The sequence below is a fragment of the Octopus bimaculoides genome, chromosome 20 (genome assembly GCF_001194135.2).
Source record: "Octopus bimaculoides isolate UCB-OBI-ISO-001 chromosome 20, ASM119413v2, whole genome shotgun sequence".
NCBI classification, from domain to species: domain Eukaryota; kingdom Metazoa; phylum Mollusca; class Cephalopoda; order Octopoda; family Octopodidae; genus Octopus; species Octopus bimaculoides.
The window spans coordinates 13926839-13945438 of record NC_069000.1 but is presented as its reverse complement, the minus strand read 5'-3'; the positions used below and the strand labels follow the sequence as shown (position 1 = coordinate 13945438).

Here is an 18600-nt window from a genome sequence, read left to right as displayed (position 1 = left end):
TCAGATATACTTTCATTGTGATTTCTGCAATGTGGTGCATAAATTGTCAAGTAAATGAGACGCATCTTTGCCTCCACTGATTCACTTGCAAAGTGTTGAGTAAAATTATTTCGTTGCAGACCTCCTTTGGGTCTTTTTATTATCACTACGACATACATAGTCCCCAGTTGGTAACATTGATTTCAAGGCCTTCCCAGATGAGAGACTGGCATTCCACTTAATGTCTATGTTCCATGCTGGCATGGATTGGAGAGTTATTAATGTAGAAATATGGTATCGTAGCTACTAACAGTTGAGGGTTGCGTAGTCTAGACAGCGTTTTTAGATTTCATTATTCTCTTTAACCCGGGCAAAGCCAGGTATTTCTGCTAGTTTAACATAAAATTTTCCTAAAGATTTTCTGTGCTAGATAATGTAAAAAATGCAATGTTTGGCATGTTTAATCAATTATCCATATAACCAATGGCTATTTTATTGAATATGAAGCTGTCAAAATCAGTTGGAAATCATCATCATCATCAATATTGTAATATGAAGTTTTCCATGGTTGCATGGATTGGATGAAATTTGTTGAGGTAGATTTTCTACAGCCATATTCCTTTCCTGGCATCAACCCTCACCTGCTTCCAAGTAAATTAACATTTCCCAAATGGTCAAGCATGTCTCCATGGAAGAACCATCTAAAATGAAGGATACCACTTGCATGACAGTGAAACTTGTTCACAGCTGACATGCAATGTCAAAGCAAAGTAACACACACATGGTTTCTTTCAGTTTCCATCTGCCAAATTCAACCTCAAGGCTTTTGTTCACTCAGGGCTATATAGTAGGAGACGCTTGCCCGAGATCCCACACAGTGGGACTGAACCCTGCAACATTTGGTTGGGAAACACATTTCTTAACCACACAGTTAAAAAAGACTCCTTTTGGTATTTAGTTATCCCTCTTTATATTCTTCAAGATTGTCTTTGATTTTTGAGTTGATAAAATAAGAAGCAATAATGTGGCTGGTACATTCAGTCACCTCCTCTCTTTCCCAACCCCTAGGTAAGGGTTGGTGACAGGAAAGGTATTCCTCTATAAAAAAATCTGCTTCAGTAAACTCTTTTTGACCCATGCAAGCATGGAAAAATGGACATTAAAACAATGATGAGCAATGAAAGCTGTTCAATAATAAACCCCTTAACACGTTCTCTTTTCACTTTTACATTTAAATTAGGTCGATGAACAGTTTCGTCTCCGTTCCTTGAAATTTCCGGGTCTCATCTCTGGTTGTACAATCGATTGGTTTCAACGCTGGCCAAAAGATGCACTTGTGGCTGTTGCTAATCACTTCATTTCTAATTTTGATATTGCATGTACAGTTGAAGTAAAGAGAGAGCTCGTATATGCAATGGGTTCCCTTCAGCATGGTGTGTCTGAATGCTGTACTGAATATTTCCATAGGTAACTACAAGATATTTATTTAAATTTTACAGCTTTTATTTGCTAAGAATGTATTACACACACACACACACACACACTTGAAGAAAGATAGTTATGATCTGTTCATAAAGTCACCCAGATTTTCACATCTATTAAGTGCTTAGCTTTACATACATCTCCTCAAACCCTAAACTAGGGTCTGATAAGATGTACGTAAAGCTAAGTGCTTTATGGACAAAAACCCTAGGTAACCCTATGAACTGGCCAAACTATCTTTCCCCAAATACGCTATTGCTCTATAATTTAGAGTGTTCTCTTTTGGATTTATGATTTACTAATCAATATATATATATATAAATCAATATAATTATAAAATATAATTATAATTAAGGGCTCTGGAATGCCAGTGCCCATATGCTAAAAGTAGATGTCAACTACCTATAATCCACTCAAAATTGGTTCTCGGTTTATAACCCTAGGCCGGATGCGAGGTAATGGACAAGAAGATTTACAAAATTTCAGATAATCTTATATATTAAGATTTCATGGCTCTGCAATAGAAATTGCTTTGCAATCCTCAGTAGAAATACGCTTGAAAACATATGAACAAGAAATACATATGCGTACTGATAAATCTATACATAGATACCAATATATACATGCATTTCCTGCATATACATTCATTTCCTGCATATACATGCATTTCCTGCATATACATGCATTTCCTGCATATACATTCTATCTACTAGCTTGTCTCGACCATGTGGTTAATGTCAGAAATCATACGGAGTAAATACAGAACTGCAGCATAATATAGTGACTAGAGAACTCAAAAATTATTTATACTTATAAATTAAGGATATAATCATTAAAATGATTATATCAGTAGCTAGCATATAAAAAATGACTGTATCAGCAAAATTAATTATTAAGTGTATAATTATAAAATATTATTATAACTAGTGGCTCTGGAATGCCAGCACCTATACGCTAAAAGTAGATGTCAAATACTTACAATCTACTCTAAATTAGTTCTCTCTTTTATATACTTAAAAATTAGTTCTCTGTAATTATATACTTAATTAATTTTACTGATACGGTCATTTTTTATATGCTAGCCACTGATACAATCATGTTAATGATTATATCCTTAATTTATAAGTATATATATATATATATATATATATATATATATATATATATATATATATATATATATATATGCATATGTACCATTAGTAAATCATAAATTCGAAAGAGAAGATCACTCTAAATTATAGAGCAATAGCATATTTAGAGAAAGATAGTTTGGCCAGTTCATAGGCTTACCTAGGGTTTTTGTCCATAAAGCACTTAGCTTTACGTACATCTTATCAGACCCTAGTTTAGGGTTTGAGGAGATGTATGTAAAGCTAAGCACTTAATAGATGTGAAAATCTGGGTGACTTTATGAACAGATCATATCTTTCTTCAAATATGTGTGTCTGTGTGTGATGATGATGATGATTCGTGAATAAAGCCTTTACAATGTACTGTGACTTCAATCATATGAGATGAAGGTATTGGACAACTAACTGATTGGTCACAAGTTTCAAAGCCTGTCATTGTGCTGTTAGTAAGACAGGAAACTGGTTTCACCAGTCTGCCTAATGAATGAAATACAAATATCCGTTAATTGCTTAAGTGGAAAAATGTAAATAAGTTAATGAGTAAATGGTTCATATATTTGATATATGAACCGTTTGTGATTCAGATGTTTAAAGTCTGAATTCATTTCATGAGAAAGAGAGATTCTGTGAAATATTGAAGAAAGACTTTCTTTATGTTAATTACTAGGATTTGAAAATATTCAATTGCAATATCTTTTGAAACAGGTTCTAAAATTTCTCAAAACACCTTCATATTATTACAGATTGAAAGAAAAAAATCTGGACAAAATTCTGAGAAAGATAGAAACTGTGTTGAAACCTGCCCCCACCTCTTTACACAGATAGAGATATAGAGATAGCTAGCTAGATATATAGACAGACAGATAGATAGATAAATGGACAGACAGACAAACAAATAGATAGACAGACAGACATAAATGGATAGACAGGCAGACATACAGATAGACTGATAGATCAATAGATGGATAGATGGATGGACAGGCGAATAGATGGATGGATATGTAGATGGATGGGTAGACAAATAGATAGATGGATGAATAGATAGATGGATGGCTGGATGGACGGATGGACGGACGGATGGATGGACAGAGAGACTGACAGACAGACAAGTGTGTGTGTCTATGCTTATTTGTGTAATCTGATATGTGAAATACATAACTTAGAAATTTGATAAGCAGAGAATTAAAAAAATAAATACGACTGAAATAAGTATTGGGGTTGAAGGTGAATGACCAAAAATTTTGAAGGTGGTACTCCAGCATGGCCTCAATTCAACAATTAAAACCAGTAAAAGAGTAAAATAATAAACAATATCAAAATGAGCATTTTTTCAAATCTATTTAACAGGTACCGAAGATCAACACATGTAACACCAAAATCTTACCTGTCGTTCATAAATGGATACAAGACTATCTATACAGAAAAGAGAAAAGAACTTGGTGAAATGGTTGAGAGAATGAATACAGGTATGTACAGGGCCAGATTAAGACCCAGAGAAAGCCTAAGCACTTAAAAAAATGTTGGTGTCCCCATATATATGTAATTCAAAATATAAACAGTAATAAACCATTACTCTTTTTACTTTCTTTTAAATTGTTTCAGTCATTTGACTGTGGCCATGCTGGAGCACCGCCTTTAGTCAAGCAAATCAACCCCAGGACTTATTATTTGTAAGCCTAGTACTTATTCTATCGGTCTCTTTTGCCGAACCACTAAGTTACGGGGACGTAAACACACCACCATCGGTTGTCAAGCGATGTTTGGGGGACAAACACACACACACAAACACACACACACACACATATATATATATATACATATATACGATGGTCTTCTTTCAGTCTCTGTCTACCAAATCCACTCACAAGGCTTTAGTTGGCCCAAGGCTATAGTAGAAGACATTTGCCCAAAGTGCCACGCAGTGGGACTGAACCCGGAACTATGTGGCTGGTAAGAAAGCTACTTACCACACAGCCACTCTTGGGGTTAGTAGCCCACGCTCTTAACCACTACGCCATATGTTCGAGTTCGATTCCAGGCAGTGACCTGAATAATAATAAGAAGAAGAATGATAATAATAATAATAATAATAATAATAATAATAATAATAATAATGATAACATTGAAAATACCTTAGGATGAAAACCTAGGTTTGAAATTTCCCCAAGACACCTGATGAAGGCTGGAGGGCATATCAGCCGGAACGTTGTGTTAACAACAAACAAGATGAGGACAAATATCTGTCAAATGTAAATAATGTAAATAATGTCTGCAAACAATGTTTTTTTTGTTTTTGTTTTTTTTTTTTCTGTGCAAGTCACTCAATTCTTGTCTCTTCAGCCACCTACACCTACACAATTTTCCACTGGAATAGTTCAGTGTACTCTTTACCTATGAAGAGATACTTTTGATTATTCAATGTTCTCATTTGTCTCCATTGCATGAAATGAAGTGTATCCTTTAGTTTTGTGCTAAACAGGAGTTACCTCATGGTGACATACTTTCAACTGTTGTTCAAATGTGTGTTGTTGGTATTTTTTTACATCACAATTGTTGACATAATGACCTACTTTTTGTTTCTTAATTGCTGGTGTTTCACTTTGCTAACGCTCTCAGAAGACATGATAGCCACAACTTCTACCTCATCCTAATCCTGAAATGTCATGCTATTGATTCAATCACTTTTTTTTTGCATGGATGAACAATTTTCATTTAACATAAGTGTTTAAATGAAAGCCGATTACAAAACATCTTCTACTTAAACCAGTATATCACTGTTTAATGAGCTTCTCTCTCTCTCTCTTTCTCTCTTTGTCCCTCTCTCACACACATACACAAACAATCACATACATATAAGTGTTCTTAAATATTGGAGACAGATAGAGGACAGGTACAGGGACAGTACAAAACGTAGTCTGCTTTGAAAGGTTGTATTAGTCTCTAAAAAACTATTAACAAGCTTGACTGAAATACCACCTAACTCTGTGATACACATTTCTATAGTAATAGATTATATAACTTCTAAAGTGTTTGCTTTGTTCGGTTAGAGGGATAGAGAAATATTCACCATTGGAGGAGGTGTATTGAGTACAGATACAGTGTGTCATAGGAAGCTAAATGAGCTGTACAGGTACTGGCTTAATCTTAGAAATGCTTCTTGCAGAATCCTCTTGAGTGAGCATTGGTGATAAGGAGGATTATTTTTAAGTTGGTATTTATTCTCAGATAGCAATATGGGAAGTACAGGAGCTGTGTTCAGAGTGTATAGTACACAAAAGCAATCCTTCACACACTTTCTTTGTAGATGATACTGTTGTAGTAATTGGTGGTTGTTTCAACTTAGCCTACATTTTGTAGGAAATAGTCTCTACTGCTACAGGTACAATGGTAATATGCAATCTTACATTTAAACTTAAGAGATGATTAAACCATATTATATTCAATTTTCTAAGTGTGAAATAGTTGCCCCTGTTTAGGTGAGAAACTGATCTTATAGAATATCCACTTTGCTCTCAAACATCATAATAATAAGAGGCAGCTTTATAAAATTTTGCAATATCATGAATTAAATTTTGTGACTTTGAAAGCTTTGTAAAATTTAAGTAAAAAGTGCAGAGACATGCACTAGTTCCAAATTTTGGTTGGATTCAGTTCCAATTTTGGTTTGGTTCCACCTACATATGTGTTTTGTGGGGTAGCATTGTGGAAGCTAAAACATTTTTGGTTTTCCAATGTTTTGAAAGTATGTATATACAGTGAATCATAGAGATTAGATTTTGGATGCAAAACAAACAGCTTCTCAGGTGCAAAAAATTTGAGTTACAATGTGCAGTTTTGGTACAAAAGATGTAATTTTCCTTCAAATTTAATAAAAATGTCAAGATTATTCATAAATTTAATGCATAAACATGTCATTTTAAGTTCATTAAATGGTACAGTACACTTGTCATTTTCATTTTTACTTGTGAAGCCAAGCATAGTTTTCTACGTTTATTTTCATACTAAATTGTAAAAATTAATCAATACAAATAATTAATAATTAAAATAATAAACACTACTTCTTAGCACCAAATTTAGCACTCTGAATTATATTAGAAAAATTAATCAAATAAATAATAATTCAATAGATTAATTGAATTTGTCACTGAAAATTTATAATTGTCAAATTTATTACATGTAAAACATTTATTTTTATTTAAATGATTTATAAAATGATTATTTGCATTTGAATATCAACAGAACAAAACAAAATTCAAAATCTTTAAAAAAGTTATCTAAAATTCATATATATTGTTTTTTAGTAATTAAGTATGCAAAATGATTCGTTATAGGTTTGGAGAAGTTGATAGAAGCCTCTCTTACAGTTGTTGACCTGAAGAAACAGCTGGTGGTGAAAGAGAAAGAGCTTACTGTGGCTACTGAGAAAGCTGAAATGGTGTTAAAAGAAGTTACTGAGAAAGCGAAAGCCACTGAACAAAGTAAAGACAAGGTGCAGAAAGTTAAAGACATTGCTCAGCAAATAGTAGATAGCATTGCTACTGATAAAAACATAGCTATGGAAAAACTAGAAGCCGCTCGTCCAGCCCTGGAAGAGGCAGAAGCAGCTTTAAATACGATACGTCCGGCTGATATTGCTACTGTCAGAAAACTTGGCCGCCCTCCACATCTGATTATGCGGATTATGGATTGTGTGTTGATACTCTTCCGTAAGAAACTAGACCCAGTTGTGACTGATGCAGAAAAACCAGGGTTCCTGAAACCGTCATGGGGAGAAACATTAAAAGTACTGTTATTTTCATTTTACTTTCATATATTTTGCTAAGTCTTTTTGCTTTCATGAAAATATACTTTTTTTATTGATTTTTTTTTTTTACAGCATAGCTGCACTGTTGCACTCTAAATGGCTGTAAACCCCTATTTGTAATATGTTGTTGATCATTAGCTCAATGCTTTATTAATTCTTTTTACTACAGGCACAAGGCCTGAAATTTGAGAGAAGGGGGAGGTTAGTTGATTACATTAACACATTGGCCTGATTGATATTGTATTTTGTTGATCTCAAAAGGGAGAAAGGCATAGTTGACTTTGACAACATTTGAACCTAAGATGTAAAGTTGAAAGAAATGCTGCTAAGCATTTTGTTCAACATGCTAATGACTCTGCAAGCTTGCTTCTTGGTGAACTGGTAGAATTGTTAATGCACCAGGCAAAATGCATAGCAGTATTTCATTCATTTTTATGTTCTGAGGTTGACTTTACGTTCTGAGGTTGACTTTACTTTTCATCCTTTCGAGGTCGATAAATTAAGTACCAGTCAAATACTGGGATTGATGTGATCGACTTACTCTCTCCCAACAAATTTCAAGCTTTCTGCTTATATTAGAAAGGATTATTATTATTATTATTATTATTATTATTATTATTATTATTATTATTATTATTATTATTATTATTATTATTATTATTATTATTATTATTAAGGTGGCAAGCTGGCAAAATCGTTAGCATGCCAGGCAGCATTTCATCCATCTTTACATTCCAAGTTCAAATTCTGCCAAGGTTGACTTTACCTTTCATCCTTTCAGGGTCAATAAAATAAGTACCGGTCGAGTACTGGGGTAAATGTAATCAACTACCCCCTCCCCAATTTTGGGCCTTGTGCCTATAGTAGAAAGGATTATTATTATTATTATTATTATTATTATTATTATTAGTAGTAGTAGTAGTAGTAGTAGTAGTAGTAGTAGTAGTATTATTATTAGTAGTAGTAGTAGTGTAGTGAGTATGTATGGCCTAATGGTAAGGTTGTTACACTCACGATCATGAGACTGTGGTTCCAATTCTTAGACTGGGTTGTTTGTTGTGTTCTTGAGCAAAACACTTCATCTCACATCATTCTGCTATCACTTGATGATTATCTTAATGACTTGTAGGGAGATAGTATTTTGTTATGCAACCATAGTATACTATAAAACATATTAAACATTTTTTTTATAAGTCAATACTGTGTTTTACTGTGTTAACAGTGTGAAAGATGATGATCTATTTGTTGTTTAAATGTTTCTGATAATTTTCTCAATTTTTTACTCTTTCTTTTACGTTAAGTTGATGAGTGGTGCTGGTATGCTGCAAAGTCTAATGTCTTTTCCCAAAGATTCCATAAATGATGAAATGGTTGAACTATTACAACCATATTTAAAAATGGAAGATTATAATTTAGAAGTGGCGAAAAAGGTATGTGGAAATGTTGCTGGGTTACTATCTTGGACCAAAGCTATGGCTTATTTCTTTGAAATTAACAAGGAAGTCCTACCTCTTAAGGTTAGTTTTTCATATCTTCTTAATTTTTCTGTACATCTGTTTTTTGACACTTATATGCAATAAGATATATAATCTTTACTCCATTAGCTCTGATGAATTTTATTTAAGAACTGAAATATGTATGTATGCAATATAAATATGTATATACATTTGTATACATGTGCACATGTGTGTGCACACACATATGTATATATATATATATATATATATATATATATATATATGATAATAAAGAGTATGGAGATGTACATCCACAAAATTTATCTTATAGCTATATGACCAGCACATGTTTCCACTGCAGTGAATACTCACTGTTGCAAATGCAATTTTGCAATATTTTCGATGCAGCTTCATTAGGGTCCGTTCATTTAATCATACTTAATATGACTAACTGGACAGACCCCGATGAAGCTGCCACCGACAATATTACAAGGTTGCATTTGCAACAGTGAGTACTCACTGCAGCAGAAACATGTGTAGGTCATTATAATATGCTGTATATAACTATAAAATAAATTTTGTAGATGTACAAGTCTCCATACTGTTTATTATTATTATTATTATTATTAATAATATATATATTCCAGACAATTTTCACCATCCATAGAAGAGTACATGGAAATACCTATCGGAAGAATTAACAGAATGACTAATAACTAAATGTAGACACAAATGTTAGATATTGATCATTGTGAGGTCTGATCAATAAGTATCTGGACTGTTGCCATAGTAACAAACCTAAAGCATGCGTAGTAAAGCCACTTGGCACAGACTGACCTTGAACTCTGCTGTTGCATGCGCAGTAAGTTTTGACATTCTAGCTCACTTCTGCTGTTTACAGCAATGCTTGGAAGGAAGGTGAGTAGCATGTGATCGCCACAATGAACATGACAGAGAAAGTTGAGCAGAGAATCAGCATCAAATTTTGCCAAAAGCCTGGCGATACCTGCTCAGAGGCTTACACAAAGTTTTCAAAAGGTTTTCATTGTTCTCAACACAAACAAGGAGATCTTGTGCATCTGAAACCCGAGTGCCATTTTGGTCAGCTGAAAGCAGTTTTGTTGCAAACTTGGCAGACAAGCGTCTCATACCCAAATCCTCAGTGATAATAAACTGAAGTGAACCGTAACTAATCTGCACATCCTGTGATAATTTTTATAACTATAACAAGCTATAACAAGTTATACATAATGTAACGACTGATCAATCTCATTCATCTCTTCTTAATTGTTTGATCTTCATTACAGGACAATCTGGCAGTGCAAGAGGCCAAACTTCAATCGGCCAATGCCGACCTCATGAAAGCAGAAGACCAATTGAGTGTCCAAGTTGCTAAACTTAATGCAGTCAAAATTGACTATGACCGAGCTATGGTTGAGAAACAAGTGAGGAGTCATTAATTACATTACTTTTTTTTGTTCTTTTCGTTTTCCTTTCTTTATCTTGAAAGTTAGTTGGCCACCTCACTAGTGCTAGTGTTGTGAAAAATCTTCCAGTGCAGACTGTAAAGGGGTTGGCATTAGGAAGGGCATCAAGCCATAGAAACCATGCCAAAGCTAACATAGGGACTGGATGCAGTTCTGTTGCTCATTGGACCCTGTCAAACCATTCAACCCATGCCAGCATGGAAGTTGGATGTTAAAGGATGATGATAGCAATGATACTTACCCAGCTGATGAGAGTCTTGGCCTGAAATATCAGATCACTCTTTTCCCTCATAGCAAACTTACTTATATCAGTTGCAAAGTGCTGACATTTAGTATTTGTTAACACAAAGGCAGTGATCTGGTAGAACTGTTAGCTTGCCAGACAAAATGCTGCTAGCAGCATTTTGTCTGTCTTTACATTCCGGCAGGGGGCTGGTGGCGACTCCTGTTGTACTCTTTCGCCCCAACTTTCTCTCACTCTTTCTTCCTGTTTCTTGAGTAATGCTGTGATGGACTGGCGTCCCATCCAGCTGGGGGGAACACATATGCCATAGAAACTGGGAAACCAGGCCCATGAGCCTGGCTAGGCTTTAAAAAGGCGACGTTTTACGTTATTCAAGAAAGTATCAAGCAGGCCGCAAGATAAAAGTCTGAACTCAAATTCTGTTAAGGTCATATTTACCTTTCATCGTTTTGGGGTCGATAGAATAAGTACAAGTCAAGTCTATGTAATCAACTTCCCCTCCCTTCAAAACCTACTGTTGCTGTGCCAAAATTTGATACTTTAAAGATGGCAAGGTGACAGAATTGTTAGCATGCTGGGCAAAATGCTAAACTGCATTTAGTCCTTCATTATGTTCTGAGTTCAAATTCTGCCAGGGCTCACTTTGTCTTTCATCCTAGCCTCGAAACTTGCTGGCCCTGTGTGAAAATTTGAAACTGAAAGGCAGCATGCAAGCAGAATCATTAACACACTGGGCAAAATGCTTAATGATATTTTGTCTGTGTTCCTTGCTTATGATTAGTCTGGTAGAGGTCCTCTCTATTTACTCCTGTACACAGCGCACATCTACCTCTCATTGCTCAGTCGTTTCTGCAATCCCTCTTAACCAACCTTTCATTGTGTCAACATTGATGATAACAGCTTAAAGTTTTGAGCCTGACAGGAAGAGAGGTAGGGTTTCTAATGGTGAGTAGATAACTTGGTGTACAACATATGATGTAACTCTAGTATTATGTTGTCTTTCAGAACAAAGATGCAGTTTTTGTATGTTAAGTCTTTACTACTTTTCTCTAAAATGTTCGACATTTTAATTTTTCTGCAGACTTTAGTTGATGACTACGACTCTTGTAAGTCTAAAATGACAGCTGCTTCCGAGTTGATTTCTGGTTTAGCTGGAGAGAAAGAACGATGGACTGAGCAGAGTAAAGAATTCAACGAACAAATTGGAAGGTTTGAAATATTTATTAGTCATAGCATTAATTCTCATACTCTCTCTTTCTCGCTCTCTCTCTTTGTCTTTCTTAATCACACAAAAACACACATGCACTTTCAATGATATTTATTTATATTTTCTGTCATCTATTCATGCATATATTGAGAGCCAGCAATTGGAAATTATCTGGGGAGCCATCAAGGCTGTCCACTAAGATTAAGATTTCATAAAATAAGCACCAAAAAGCAAAATTGACCTCAACTGAATTTGTTTCTGTTTTCACTTTTTTTTTTTACATCCAATTGCTATTTATAAGCAACTTAAATATTCTCTCAAACAATGCTTTATTTTAACCTCATTAACACGCACGCGCACACACACACACACACACACACACACTGTTGTATAACGATTTTAGGATCATCATCATTTAATGTTTATGTTCCATGTTGGTTTGATGGTGATGACAGTGAAAGATCAAACACACACACACACACACACACACGCATAAATACACATAGACACATATATGCTCACATATGCTCTTTGTATAGTTACACATACACATATATACAAACGTACATAAACGCACACACACACGCACACACATCTAATAAACAGTGATAGCAGTAGGGAGGAGGAGGAACAGACGCTTGCCCACAATATATGTTTATACACATACAGTTGTATGTACTCACTCACATACAAACACACACTCCCACACATACATGCAAAAATACACAGACACACACACAAACATATACTCTCACGCACGCTAACACATACTCACACAGAAACATACACATACACACACACACACACATACAAAAACACACTCACAAACATAAGTTGTCATCTTTATAATTACAGAGGAAAACAGTCATTGAAACAAGCCAAAGTGTTTTCTTTTTTAAATTGATACATATAAATATATATATATATATATATATATCAATAAATATATATTTTTCATGTAAACATTGCAGACTTGTTGGAGACGTGTTAATATGTACGGCATTTCTTTCCTATGCTGGACCATTCAATCAAGATTTCCGTTTAATCCTTCACAATAAGTGGATAAAGGAATTGAAGACACGCAAAATCCCTCACACGGCGAACCTGAATGTTACAGATATGCTCACTAACCCAACTTTGGTAAGATTACACAGGAAGTGCTATGAGTGCTTTTGTTATTACATTCTTAAGTGGCCTTATTTTGACTTGGTCATCTGTTATTTACATTTTACACAATTTTGTTTTCCTACTGCAACATGATAAACTAGGAAAGAGCAAGACAACAGCTGACAATAATCTTACAATAGCCAGCTGACAATAAGTAGCTGGAACACTTCATTTCCAAAGTGACAAATATCAGGCCTCGCTCCCAAAGATATTAGGAAAGTGTTTGCCTGTTCTACCATCACCACCACTACCACCACCACTACCGCCACCACTGAGCAGAGAAAATAAATTGCGCATTCATATTTCTTTCTTCACTATAGTAATGGACAAGTTTTAAAAGTTTAGAACAGTTATAAATTTTATTCATCATCATCATCATCATCATCATTGTCATCATCACCATTTAAGATTCAATTCCCATGCTGGCATAAGTCGGACAGTTTGACAGGAGGTGGTGAGTGAGAGGGACTACATCAAACCTCCAATGTCTGCTTTGGAAAGGCTTCTGTGGCTGGATGCCTTTCCTAACAGGGGATGGGCAATACTCTTGACACATTTTAGGGCCTCTGGAAATGGTCAAATGATGTATCCTTAGACAGAATAACCCAACTCCCAAATACTTAAAATGAAATGGGCTTGGTGAAAGAGCCAGCTCGTGGTGTTAAATTAAACAATAGATCCTATCTATAACACAAGAGTTATTAGACAGACACACACACACATACATACTTGCATTTGACTTCGCAAATGTAGTACTAGTAAATATAATGTACATATATATATATATATATATATAAGGATTTACTTTTCGTAATGAGATAAAAAATACCAAGGCTGTGTATAATATAGGACATTTAAAGATAGGTCTCACAGCTGTTTCCAAGATATTTGTTATATCCCTTCATTGGAGACAGTGTGAGAGGATGGTTAAGCAATAGTTAGTTTATGTACCAACATTCTTCAAAATTATGAAGATTCTACTAAGAAAATATATAGGATAGAAAATTTATATATATATATATATATATATATATATATATATTACAGGATGTAAATTAATTTCTACAGCTGTTTCATGCCATTGCAATCTTCTGGCATGAACTGTTATAACTGTATTAGTAGTGTATATGTATTCTTTGGTGTGTGTGCGAATGCGTGTGTTTGTGATCTAGTGCTTGTGTTTGTTTATTGATTTCCTTTTATATTTATTGATTTGGTGATGTATTTCTGGTTTCATCATTGGTTGCTTGTGTTTTTTTTTTGTTTGTTTGACATTTATTCAAGGACGTAATTGAGAATAGTAGTCATCTAGTTTTGATACCCACTTCTGTATATCTTGGTTGATCAGTTGTTGTTATTTTGCCAATAGTTGCCAGTGGTCATTTAACATCTGCCTTCCATTCTAAATTTTTTAAAAAATGTGTTTATGTGTGCGTGTGTAGTATATTGTTATTAGCCTGCAATTTTGGTGTGTATAGATGGGTGCATATCCACAGTAATTTCATGTGCATAGGGATTTTTGGCTGTTAAACTGAAGTAGGAAGTATATGAATGTGTGTGTTTTGCATACTGTGAATGTGTGTGTTTTATGTACAAGGGTGTGCTACAAAGTTCTTAGCTGTGAGTAAAAGAAAATAGAGAAGGATCAGTTAATTACAATTTTATTCAACATGTTCCCTTCTCAGATTCAAACACTTACTGCAGTGGTCCTTCAATTTTTCTAAGCCCTGCAAAAGTGCTTAGAAGGGTGGGGAACCCAATCAGGCCATTTGCGATACTCTTAAAGCCAGGAACTTTTCAGCACCCCCTTGTATATGGATATGTGTATGTGCATGAATGCATATGTGCATGAATGTGTATGTAAAGCTTTTGTCTGTGAGATTGGATGTGAATTTTTGGCATGTGTTTTATCCTGTTTGGAGTTTGCACCACATTTTGGAAAATGATTTTATTTTGGTATCTGCACCACATCCTTGCTTCCTTGTGGTTCCAAGTTCAGTCTTGCTGTGTGGCACCTTGGGGTAAGTGTCTTCTACTATAGCCTCAGGCCAAACTAAAGCCTTGTGATTGGATTTGGTAAACAGAAACTGAAAGAATCCCGTTTTGTGTGTGTGTGTGTGTGTGTGTGTGTGTGTGCTTATATACATACATGCATATATATTTGTGTGTGCGTGTGTGTCTTTTTGTGTTTGTCTCCCACCACCACTTGACAACTGATGGTAGTGTGTTTACATCCCTACAAATTAGCAATTTAGCAAAAGAGACCAATAGAATAAGTACCAGTTCTTAAAAAACAAAATAGGTACTGAGGTCTATTCTTTCGACTAAAATTCTTCAAAGTGGTGCCCCAGCATGGCCACAGTGTAATGACTGAAACAAGTTAAAGAATAAAGATAATCTTTTCTACTCTAGGCACAAGGCCTGAAATTTTGGGGAAGGGGGCCAGTCGATTAGATCGACCTCAGTACACAACTGGTACTTAATTTATCGACCCCAAAAGGATGAAAGGCAAAGTCGACTTCAGCAGAATTTGAACTCAGAACATAAAGACAGACGAAATACTGCTAAGCATTTTGCCTGGCATGCTAACATTTCTGTGAGTTCATTGTCTTAAAGAATAAAGATAATACTACACCATCATCAGCATCACTCAAGGAATCAAAGGCTCTGTCAGGAATTATGAAACTAATTCTATGTCTGCAGTTCATGCATAATAAGAAGGAAAGCCTCATTAGGGTAAAATGTGTATATTAATAAGTGACAAAGATAACGGGCTTGCTTAAGTTGTTAAGTGTGGACCACAAAGGATATTAAAAGTATAAGTGTCGATTGACAGAGTTGATAATGTCATGTGACGATACAATGGAGAAATAATCTAACAGGAAGATAAATGAAGGGAAGAGAAAGGAATGTGAATGGATATAGGGGTAGATGTGAAATGAGAGGGTGGAGATATAAGTGACAGGAGCAGGTGCAGGTGCTGGCAGCTTTGACCAAAACACATGGGATTGGCATTGAATAAAAGAATAAACACAACTTCTACAACACAAATGTGCACACCCACATGTTAATATGTGTACCTACACACCACATACATGTGCACTAAAACACATATACGTACAAAGAAAGCATGCATGTACTCACACACATATTACCACTTACACGTTTTCTCATCTGTCATTTACTCTCCCAGCCATATCATATTCTTATGCTTTGCTTTGTTTTTTTTAAAATTTTTAAATGGTTACTTCTTACATTACTCAGTGTATATATATACAGTAATACCTCACTTTACGATGACCTGGTTTATGAGACCCCAAGCTTTACGAGTTTAATTTTCAAGTTCTATTTACTGTTTATGACTTTTCGCTTTAAGAGCATTCTCTGGGGAAAAATTAACTCATATATCGAGACATTACTGTAGATACTTATATGTAAATATACATGTGCATATATATATATATATATATATATATATATATATATATATATGTATGAATAATAATAATAAATGGAGCAAAACGCATATAAATAAAAGTTCCTTTAATTCCTACACATGTTTCAAAATATATGAGAGCTCCTTCACAAAGAAGTAAGAGCTGCTGGGATTCCTCATATATTCCTCTTCAGGGAATTCATAATAAACATATAATAGCAAGACAAAAACGAAATGATGAGGTAACTTACGAGCAAAGATGTTACATGGTCAGTGACCGTTATATATATGTATCAGTCATTACATATATATACACACATATATATACACATACTTGCATGGATGTACATATGCATATCTATCTATCTATCTGTCTAGCAATCTGCTTGCCTCCCTTTCTGCCTGTCTTTCTGTGTATGTGTATTTGTGTGTGTGTGTATTTATATGCATGAGTGAAGGAGATGTATATTTGTATATAATCATATGTATGCAAATGTGATGCTTGTATGTATAATGCATTTTCATAGACATGTGCAACTACACCCTCAAAATAAATGCATCGTACTAATATTTATGAATGCTGAATGGAAAAAGTTACTTCACAGTTTCTTTGAACAGCATCATTCAGTGAATATGGCAAATTATACACGAGGACAGGTGTATGTGTAAACCTATGAATTAAGCACTTATAATTTTCCTAATTGCACTTATATCTTTCTAAACATATATGCACTTATGTCTTTCTATAAAAAGATATAAGGGCCCTTGTATTATTTTAAGTAAATATACATACTTACATTCTTCTAAACCAAAAAAAAAAATCCACTTACGTTTTTCTAAAATAGAAGCTTCAGAAATATGCTTCTTTTCCCTCCTCCTGTTTTTCATTCTTTCATTAACATCATCATCATCATCTTCATTTAACATCTGTTTTCCATGCTGGCATGGGTTGGATGGTTTGACTGAAAACGGTAAGCTGGGGAGCTGCACCAGGTTCCAATCTGATTTAGCACAGCTTCTGCTGCTGGGTGCTCTTCCTAACACCAGCCATTCCAAGGGTATAGTGGGTGCTTCTTACATGCTACTGGCATGATTATGATCTCACTTGGCTTGACAGGTCTTCTCAAGCACAGGTTATTGCCAATGCTCTAGATCAGGGGTTTTCAAACTTTTTGACTTGCGGACCCCTTTATATTTCAGGCTTTACCTTTACCCTTATAAATGCTTATGAAATTTATACATAAATATTTGCTTAAAATAACATATATTTTTACATTTATTTATTTAACAGTATTTAACAAATAGGTTTATTATCAATTAAAAGATTTCGATTAAAAAACATATATAAAATCAAATTGCCCATAAAAAGTATTTGCTGTCTACGGACCCCCTGTCTTGTCCTTGTGGACCCCCTGTGGTCTGCGGGCCACAGTTTGAAAAACCCTGCTCTAGATCACTTGCCACTGCCTCCATGAGGCCTGACATTCAAACGGTGCTTTTTACATTCCAGCATTCTCTAATTCTTAATTCAGGAGAAAAAATTACAGATGTATTGAAAATTGAATTTATGAGTGTCAGAAATAAGATATAAGCAATATATATACAATAGAAAATTTAAATTGAATGAAATCAAAAGCCAGTTTTATATTAAAAGTTATGATGAAACTGTCAATGATATTTTATGGGAAAACATTAAATTTATGTGGAAAATCTATGCATAATCTGAAAGCGTATGTGTAACAAAATTCCCCATTTTATAAATATACACACAGTACTGTTCATCATTTACATTATACAAAGATATAAATACAAAAGAGCATGGTAGTATAAATGATATCTATAATAAACATCGTGAATCAATGGGAGAATGAAAATAGTTTGGTCTTTGTTATAGTTCAGATAAAATTTGATAGAAAATCTCGTGTCTGGTGCATTGGAATGGAAAAATATAATAGAATGGAATGTAAGTAATGGAAGACATGAGTCAATCACACTCGTGTATTATGGAAATTTGAATGCAAAACAAAATGTTTTGAACGCGGTGTGACCATTGTGGTTCTTATGCCTATGTACTCATACATTGTCAAATTTACTCATTTTTGCAGTATTTTACATACCCAGTTTGTATATGTGTGTGTGCATATATATATATATATATATATATATATATATATATATATATACACACACTCACATGTATATAT

General features: G+C 34.5%; 1 protein-coding gene across 1 annotated transcript in view; it reads left to right on the top strand.

Annotated features, from left to right (window-relative positions):
* The window catches only part of LOC106881606 (dynein axonemal heavy chain 5-like), a 222976-nt gene that overhangs the window by 154746 nt on the left and 49630 nt on the right, over positions 1 to 18600 (top strand). The window contains exons 47-53 of the mRNA XM_052975199.1: positions 1220 to 1446; positions 3942 to 4060; positions 6926 to 7377; positions 8700 to 8915; positions 10163 to 10300; positions 11668 to 11795; positions 12765 to 12933. Coding sequence (XP_052831159.1) covers positions 1220 to 1446; positions 3942 to 4060; positions 6926 to 7377; positions 8700 to 8915; positions 10163 to 10300; positions 11668 to 11795; positions 12765 to 12933 — 1449 coding nt within the window. The remainder of the gene's footprint in view (positions 1 to 1219; positions 1447 to 3941; positions 4061 to 6925; positions 7378 to 8699; positions 8916 to 10162; positions 10301 to 11667; positions 11796 to 12764; positions 12934 to 18600) is intronic.